Below are 9,483 nucleotides of genomic sequence, written 5' to 3' on the forward strand. Positions count from 1 at the left end.
TCTCTCTCTGTCTTTCTGGCGAGCGCACACGCCCTATAGCAAAAACCTCTCCAAAAAAAGAAGCAAAAAAAAAAAAAAAAAAAATCACACTAGGCGCATGTGTGTGCATGCCCAAGGTCCAGGGAGGAGAATGGAGGAAAGGGGTTTGTGGCATGGCTGCTCCCCTCCACCAGGAGCGATTTCTTCCTCTCTCTCTCTCTCTCTCTCTCTCTCTCTGGCCAAAACCTAAAACAAACAAAATAAAACAAAACAAAACAAATCAAATCAAGGGGCCTGCAGGTGGCATGATGGTTAAGACTGTTGTATTCCCACATAGCCAACCATAGTTCAAGTCCTAGGCCTGATAGCTTGACAATCATGCCAGGCATATGTGTGTGTGACCAAGATCCCGAGAGGAGTATGGATGAAGGAGAAGAGATTGTAGCATGGCTTTCCCCCCAGATCGTGACATCTCACTTTCCCTCTCTGTTTCTGTCTCTCTCCTCTAAGCGTACACCTTATGGCAAAAACCTAAAAAAAAAAAAAAAAAAATCTTTCAAATAGTTCTCCCAAAATGCTGAAATATTATTTATTAAAGAATGTTTTCAAAAGTACTTACTCCACATGATATCAAAACACAAGAATATAAAAAATGTATAGGATCATTTTAGTAACTTAAAATGCCTGCCTTTTTTATTCAAAAGTTTATTTTCTTTATAGGTCTTTTACAAAACAGACTATTCCAAGAAATAGCTTATAATGAGGAAGCCAGAGGTATTCTTCAAATAACAGGAACTAACACACATTTAATTAAGCAAGCCACCACTTGACTTAGTACCCCCTTCCATGAAGAACTAAATCACTTAGTCACCTACCCTGTAAAACATAGATCTTCTCTTTGTACTCCACAGCATTATGAAATTCCATGGCAACGGGCATCGCACAAACAGTCGTCCAACAGTTCTCTCTGCTGTCATAGCACTCCACAGATTTGAGGGAGTTTCTCCCATCACCTTCATAAACACGACCTCCAATTGCATACATTTTACCACAGCAATACACCAGTTTGCAGCCTATTCTGGCTCGAAGCAAGGATGGTTTTGATAGCCATCTATTGGTGGAATGATCATACATCCAGAAATCATTTTCTGCCTTATGGTCAATGGAGACCTCACTGCTGCTTGGCCTATACCCTCCTGCAATATAAATATCATTATCTGGTGATACAAGAATCCCAACTTCTCTCAGGTCATTTGGTGGTTTGCATAGTTTGAATACTCTTCCTGTGACAATATCTAGACAAGGCACTGTTTGCTTCTTTCCTGAGTGTTTGTGGGCAGCATCAAAACATATGATCATTTCAGAAGCAGTCATTCCAAGCCTCTGTGTACAGCCATTGGTATTGGGTGGTCCCTTTTCTATACAGCTTTTGGCGATAGCCTGTGCAAACTGAGGTGGAATTTTCTCTATAAAGGTATCTTCCATCAGGGGAAAACGTATGCATTTGGCAAAAATTTCTGGAAGGTGCACTTCTCTTTCATTCTGTTCATGTTCAAACCACCTTATAATGCTTTCATAGACATGCTCTTCTCGGTCTACGTTTAAGTCATCACTGTCCAGTATACCTATTAATTGGTCTTTTGTCAACTGGAGAAACTCTTGTTCTTTGGTGACGCACAAAAACTTTTTACGAATGTATTCTTTTGATCGATCTCCAAGTTCCTGATGACCATAATGATCAGCAAAAATAAAGACCCCAATAGAATTCTGTGGGTCCAAATGACTGATCATATACTTAGCACACTGGTCTTGAATGGAAGGAATCTGGAAGATGCTTGCTGCAGTGAACAAGGCTTGAACATTGGCCTCTGTCAGAATAACTCTGGAGGTATAGGCGTAGTTCAACACTAAATCCATCGATTCAGCTTCAACACCGACTATCCGAACCTCTTTTTGAGTACTTTCTGTAAGGCCGCTAGTGAACATAGATCTGAGAAGGAAAGAATGGTTAATATTGTATGTGTGCTAGAAAAAAAAACAATCATGGCCAAGTTTTCAAAATATAAAGTTATCACAAAGATAAACTTTTGAAACTGAATGAATATTTCCTAATATATTCCTGATTTACTATAATTAACTTTTATCTTTTTTCAGGAGGATTTAGTCTGGCTAATCTCAAAAACCTTGTTCTCAGAGGTAGTCCATTTGCTGACAACTGCAGTAAAGGAGAGAATACCTAAGTAAAGCAACCAAAATGTGATGTGAAATATTCCAGGTCACCTTATCCTCTTTGGAGCCCTTGTCCAGACTTCTAATCAAATTCCCTTAGGAACATGAGATCTTAAATTGCCATGCCAGTCAGAAAAATTATGAACATCTAAAAGGGTAGCATATGTGACCATAAAAAAAGACAGTTAAATAAAACTTTTCAAGTCCTAGTGGAAGATACAAGGCAACTTATATCCAAAATTTCTCTTCAAAAATTTCATCTTAGAAAAGGAAGATGATCTTAGCCAGCAGGTGGCATGGTGGTTAAGGTGCTGTATTCCCACATGGTGAACTACAGTTCAAGTCCGGACCTGGCTTGAAAATCATGCCAGGCGTATGTGCATATGTCCCAAATCTCAGGAGGAGAATGAAGAAGGGATTGTAGCATGGCCATCTCCCCTAGGTAGTGATTGCTCACTTTCCCTCTCACTATCTCTTTATTTGTCTCTCTCTGGAGAGCTCACACATCCTATGGCAAAGAAAAAAAAGTTCTTCAGGACCAGCAGTTGGCATAATGGTTATGTCACTGGACTCCCATGTGGTCGACTGTGGTTCAAGTCCCGAACCCCGTGGCTTAAACTCACACCAGGCGCATGTGCGTGTTTGCCCAAGATACCGAGAAGAGAATGGAGAAGCAGCATGGTCATCCCCCCGGGGGGTGATTTCTTGATTTCTGTCTATTTATTTTCTTTCTGGTGAGCGTATGCACCCTATAACAAAAACCTCTAAAAAAATAATAAAAAAAGTTCTTCAAAAGCATCTTTCTACCTATTCCTTTTTAAAACTCTTTGAATGCTTCCTTACTCATTATAAAGAAAATAAATATCACTTCACTTACCCTTGGACATTTAAAAAGCCTTCACTTAAAAAGATATACTTCATTTTCTCAGTTAAAGTTACCATATTTTATGTATTTACATCTAGATATAAAATTATGGCACAATTAATATGTGTCTTCTGAAGAGAGTTTAACAGTTAACTGATTCTTTGGGAATGTTTTTTTGCTTGTTTTTTGAGAGGTTTTTCCTACAGGTCACGTGCGCTTGCCAGAAATACAGAGAGACAGAAAGTGAGAAATCACACACAGGGGGAATGGGCCACACCGCAATCCCTTCTCCTCTATTCTCCTCTCAGGATCTTGGCACACACGCACACGTGTCCAGTGTGAGTTTAAGCCACTGGGTCCAGGACTCGAACCACAGTCAACTACATGAGAGTCCAGCGACACAGCCATTGCTGTAACTGCTGGTCCTGGAATAATGACTTTTAAAATCCCAAAGTTTTGCTTTTGAGACCAAGCTTAAAAAAAAAAAAATCAGGGGACCAGCAGTTAGCGTAATGGCTATGTCGCTGGACTCCCACGTAGTCAACCGCGGTTCATGTCCCGGACCAGGTGGCTAAAAACTCACGCCAGGTGCGTGTGCGTGCGTGCCCAAGATCCCAAGAGGAGAATGGAGGAGAAGGGATTGCGGTATGGCCACCCCCCCTGGGGGGTGATTTCTCGCTTTCTGTCTCTCTGTCTCTATCTGTTGGTCTGGCAAGTGCACGCACCCTATAGCAAAAACCTCTCCCCCCCAAAAAAAATATCGGAAATACTCATGCACATTTAAGATTTTCTTGACCAAAAATTAAATAACCAAAAATCTGACTCTTTATTTAAGTATTAGTCATTTACAAACATTAGTTTTCTCCTTCTTTCTTCTTAGGGTTCATTCCAGGCTACTCTTAAAATTAAATATAAAAAATCCCATCAGCATCTCTTCTGTGGAAAGAATTTTGTTCCATTTAGCTTTGTTTTCAAGATCCCAGGTGCTTAATATGGAATAGATAGATGTATGCTAAAGAAACTGACCTAACATTGGTTGTAAATTCGATTATTCAAATCCAGATGCCTCCTACTTTATTTTTAAGTGCTATGTTATGAAAAATATCTTTAAATGGGAAGATTTCTAGTCATTTTTGATGCCTCCCTCAAATAAATTGAATTAATTTAAAAATGCCATATGAGAAATGTTGAAGGTGTGAGGACCCAACTTGGTGCCTGGGTTAATCATCCTATTTTTACTTCTAGGATGTAAATTTTAAGTTTGCTGTCACAGAGACATTTTATGATAACTGAAAACTAGAATATTCCTATGTATGAGCTGATTTTCAATTCAGGTGCTGAAATACTCACCTATACTATAGCTACCAATTAAAAAGAAAAATAGGATGTGATTTCTCGCTTTCTGTCTCTCTGTCTGTCTGTCTGTCTGGTGAGCACACGCGCCCTATAACAAAAACCTCTAAAAAAATAATAAAAAAAGTTCTTCAAAAGCATCTTTCTACCTATTCCTTTTTAAAACTCTTTGAATGCTTCCTTACTCATTATAAAGAAAATAAATATCACTTCACTTACCCTTGGACATTTAAAAAGCCTTCACTTAAAAAGATATACTTCATTTTCTCAGTTAAAGTTACCATATTTTATGTATTTACATCTAGATATAAAATTATGGCACAATTAATATGTGTCTTCTGAAGAGAGTTTAACAGTTAACTGATTCTTTGGGAATGTTTTTTTGCTTGTTTTTTGAGAGGTTTTTCCTACAGGTCACGTGCGCTTGCCAGAAATACAGAGAGACAGAAAGTGAGAAATCACACACAGGGGGAATGGCCACACCGCAATCCCTTCTCCTCTATTCTCCTCTCAGGATCTTGGCACACACGCACACGCGTCCAGTGTGAGTTTAAGCCACTGGGTCCAGGACTCGAACCACAGTCAACTACATGAGAGTCCAGCGACACAGCCATTGCTGTAACTGCTGGTCCTGGAATAATGACTTTTAAAATCCCAAAGTTTTGCTTTTGAGACCAAGCTTAAAAAAAAAAAAATCAGGGGACCAGCAGTTAGCGTAATGGCTATGTCGCTGGACTCCCACGTAGTCAACCGCGGTTCATGTCCCGGACCAGGTGGCTAAAAACTCACGCCAGGTGCGTGTGCGTGCGTGCCCAAGATCCCAAGAGGAGAATGGAGGAGAAGGGATTGCGGTATGGCCACCCCCCCTGGGGGGTGATTTCTCGCTTTCTGTCTCTCTGTCTCTATCTGTTGGTCTGGCAAGTGCACGCACCCTATAGCAAAAACCTCTCCCCCCCAAAAAAAATATCGGAAATACTCATGCACATTTAAGATTTTCTTGACCAAAAATTAAATAACCAAAAATCTGACTCTTTATTTAAGTATTAGTCATTTACAAACATTAGTTTTCTCCTTCTTTCTTCTTAGGGTTCATTCCAGGCTACTCTTAAAATTAAATATAAAAAATCCCATCAGCATCTCTTCTGTGGAAAGAATTTTGTTCCATTTAGCTTTGTTTTCAAGATCCCAGGTGCTTAATATGGAATAGATAGATGTATGCTGAAGAAACTGACCTAACATTGGTTGTAAATTCGATTATTCAAATCCAGATGCCTCCTACTTTATTTTTAAGTGCTATGTTATGAAAAATATCTTTAAATGGGAAGATTTCTAGTCATTTTTGATGCCTCCCTCAAATAAATTGAATTAATTTAAAAATGCCATATGAGAAATGTTGAAGGTGTGAGGACCCAACTTGGTGCCTGGGTTAATCATCCTATTTTTACTTCTAGGATGTAAATTTTAAGTTTGCTGTCACAGAGACATTTTATGATAACTGAAAACTAGAATATTCCTATGTATGAGCTGATTTTCAATTCAGGTGCTGAAATACTCACCTATACTATAGCTACCAATTAAAAAGAAAAATAAAGGCCTTCATTAAGTAGAGATTAATTCCCAGAGGAGAACATTACCACATACCCCTTTATCATGGGAACCACTCCTGACTTGAATAGACTGGTCTCACACACAGAAGTGGCCTGACATTTGATTAATTCTCATCTAACAGGTTCTTCAAGTAAATTCATATAATAAAGTAGGAGCACTTCCTCACACAAAACCCTGAGTAGCAAAAAAAACTTCTAACAATCATACCCAGTTTAATTCTGACAGGTCACTAGGACCATGAAACAGCTATGCTAGACTTCCATTTATTCCAATTCTTCCACCAGTGATGCAAGACTTAGAAATTATTAAGTAACGACTTTCTAGATCCCATTTAAGGAATAACATTGGTGCCAAAGAAACTCCTATACAAAAAAACCTCTCACAAGAAGTACAAACCTAAGTTTTCTAGCCAAATATCTTTGAGTGTACATTTCTGATTTTTCCAAGCATTTTTCTAACTTCTTGGAAATTAAGAAAGTCTATTAAAGCACATACAGGTTTTAAAAGGATTTGTCTAGGTTTTCAAAACTAATTTTAATTAAATATGGCATTTAAATTATATACTCCATAGCATATATTTAAATAAGATACGGACATTTTCACTTTAAAGTCTCAATTTTTTTAATTTTATTTTTTATATTCAAATCTAATATATGATAAAAATGTTTGAAATGAACCTTTAAAGAGGACCCACTCTCACTCCTCAAGTCATATAGTGAATAGGAAACCTGGATGATTCCTGTAGGTCACATAACCTCACTGACTCATGGTTTCTTCATACTTAAAATGGGAATAATAACTGTGCAGAGATAGGATTATAAGAATTATATAAGGCAATATATGTAAAGTAAGCACAGCCCAGAGCATGATAAGTAGTATTTGTGACGTATTTAAATAACCACATCTAACAGCCTGAGTAAGTGAATCTCATCATGAGCTTCCATTACCTGGCCAAACTTCCTGTCTTCTGTATATGTGAGTTTCATTTTTTTTTCCTTTCCAGCTTACTGTCTGATGATGATTAATACTTAGTAGTCCAATGACCTACCCTAAGCAAGTCTAAATGATTACATCACAAGCATCAGAGTGATGTAACTATATTTAACCCAGTATTCTGAGAAAGAGGAACCAGAAACTACTGTCTGGAACAGTACACTGCCATGTGCCCTATAAAGGTAAGTACCATCCTACGGAAAAGCACATGTAGAGTATGGCTGAGAAGATGATTTTACTGTCATTCATGCCCCACTTTTGAATATTGAAAGACTTTAAAAAGTGAGCACGCAAAGCGGGTTGACAAATCCAATGATTAAGGCGCTAGACTTCCACATGGCCAACTGTGGTTAGAGTACTGGACACTTTTCCTTTCTCTCTCTGTCTCTCTATAGTAAAATTTTAAAATAAATAATAATAACACATAAAATTAAATATAATAAATTTTTTTAAAAAGGAGCACTGGAAACAAAAGAGGCTAAACTCAGACAAGAAACTGTATTTTCCACTCATCTTAAAGAAGGAAATTATTTTTCAGATATGATTTTTAAATTTTACTTCTCAACATTTCATGATGAACAGATTTATAAACAAATTCTTTCAATTAAAAGTTAGCTTCTTATCAATGATTCTGGAAATCATGGGGGGGGAAATCACCAGTTTGTGGCCTAAGGCAAATAGAAACTATATTTCATTCAGTTATATTTCACTGCTTTTACCACCATAGCATTAAAACAATCTACTGAATGGTAATTTATTTTAAAAGAACAGACACTACTATGTCTTAAACTGTAAAACAGTTAAATGCACTAAAGAAATATCACAGATAACTTTTTGGGACTATCCAATGAAACTTTCAATAGCACTTGAAATAAGTTTTGTATACCTAAGAACTAGATTTTATTATTTATTTCATTTTAAACAATTTAAATAGCCACATGTGTCTAGTGTCTGCCATATTGGGTAGCACAAGTCTACATTTTCTTTTCATTTACCTCAAACAAACATAGGTTCACGAACTTTAAAACCAACCAGCTGAACTCTAGAAGAATCCCTCAATTCAAACACGAGGTTTAATAGGTAGGGCCCGTTATCTAGTCTCATGAACTCATCAATTTCATTTCATAGTGATATCTCAGAGTAACAATCGAGTGAACAATACTGGGGGCTCGGGGGTGGGGTAGGGAAGAGTTCGGTGCAGATACCAATCGAAGTTTCCACCATCACCATACCTGAAGTAAGGACTGATTGCAGCAAGAACGTTTCTATGACAGGAAAATGTTTTCCCGTGATCCACTTCCACTACAATGTCTGTCAACTGTCCTTCATCGTACATTGTTTTGAGTTGCTTAAGAATACTGCAAGCATGGAAGGGGTCCATGGCATCGTTGGCTGTTTCTGAAGATGGAATCCCATTCGGTGTTGGGGAAGACTTACTTAAATCTAGGAGGAGAAAAATTGTACAACCACAAGGAGTTCTGAGCCAGTTACGGCGTCGCGGGGGTTTTTGTTTGCTTGGCTTCTTTCCACCTACAAAAATACATCTATACACACACACACACACACACACACACATACACACGCACACACACACACCACCTCCTGAGACCTCCAGTATAGGATCTGGGGAAGAAAGAGCCGAAAACAAGTTCCAAGGCCAGCCTGCTCCTCCGGGAGCCCGGCGAGCTCGATGCCCCATGCTCGCGGAGGGAACGTGCGAACAGCGCAGGCGAGGTGTCGCCGGGGACTCCGCCGGGAGCCGGCACCTCCCAGCCGAGAGCGGAGAGCACGAGCTCACAAGGGAAGGTCGATGGATGGTGGCCGCCGGTGCCCCCTCAACCGCCTGCCGAACGCTCCGAGGGGCGGCGGGTACCCAGCCTCCCATCACTGTCCAGCCGGACCGCCCACCGTCCTCCACGCCATTCATCCTCCCTCGCCTCAGCCCCCGTCCACTTCTCCATCCTTCTCTCCGGTTCCTCGTCGCTATCTCCTTAGCTCGCAGCTTGCGCCTGGCCCCGGCTCACCTCCCTTCCCACTCCCTAGCCGCCACCCGCCCCACCTGCCGACGCGGCCATTTCTCAAAGGGGCCCCGGCTCCAGCTATTTAAAGAGGAAATGTCATTTCGCTTCTCCAGCTCCCGGGTTCCGGCTCTTCTAAGCTCTCCCTAGCCAATGGGGTGGCCTATGCATCCGGCTCCGCCCCCAGATCCGAAATTCCTGACTGTGATTGGCCACGACTCAGGTACCTGCGCGCCGGGAAATGTAGTTTTATAACTCCTGCTCCCGCGTGGTCTGGGTCTGGAGGAGGCCCAAGTCCGGGGTTCCTATTGGCTGGTTCCGAAGAGGTGGAGCGCAGGGAGCCGGCCAGCCTGTGTCCTTGAAGAGCGCAGTGCCTGCCGGGAGAGGTAGTCTTTTGGCTGAGGAGAGCTGTCATTCCTGTGAGGCTGAGGTAGGGCA

At 40.3% G+C, this 9,483-nt stretch overlaps 1 protein-coding gene and 1 long non-coding RNA gene across 4 annotated transcripts in view; one reads left to right on the forward strand and one right to left on the reverse strand.

Annotated features, from left to right (window-relative positions):
* The window catches only part of KBTBD8 (kelch repeat and BTB domain containing 8), a 17,129-nt gene extending 7,916 nt beyond the window's left edge, over positions 1–9,213 (reverse strand). The window contains exons 1-3 of one of the 3 annotated variants that reach the window (XM_006160364.3): positions 9,087–9,213; positions 8,260–8,470; positions 855–1,969 (exon numbers count right to left, since the gene is read on the reverse strand). In XM_006160364.3, coding sequence (XP_006160426.1) covers positions 855–1,969; positions 8,260–8,470; positions 9,087–9,102 — 1,342 coding nt within the window. In that variant the 5' untranslated portion in view covers positions 9,103–9,213. The other 2 variants (XM_006160363.3, XM_006160365.2) reach the window with 2 other exon arrangements.
* Positions 7,150–9,483, forward strand: part of LOC102503173 (uncharacterized) — a 23,892-nt gene continuing 21,558 nt past the window's right edge. Inside the window, exon 1 of the long non-coding RNA XR_336267.1 lies at positions 7,150–7,209. This is a non-coding gene — a long non-coding RNA (uncharacterized LOC102503173). The remainder of the gene's footprint in view (positions 7,210–9,483) is intronic.

The sequence above is a fragment of the Tupaia chinensis genome, unplaced genomic scaffold (genome assembly GCF_000334495.1).
Source record: "Tupaia chinensis unplaced genomic scaffold, TupChi_1.0 Scaffold000682_1, whole genome shotgun sequence".
NCBI lineage: Eukaryota > Metazoa > Chordata > Mammalia > Scandentia > Tupaiidae > Tupaia > Tupaia belangeri.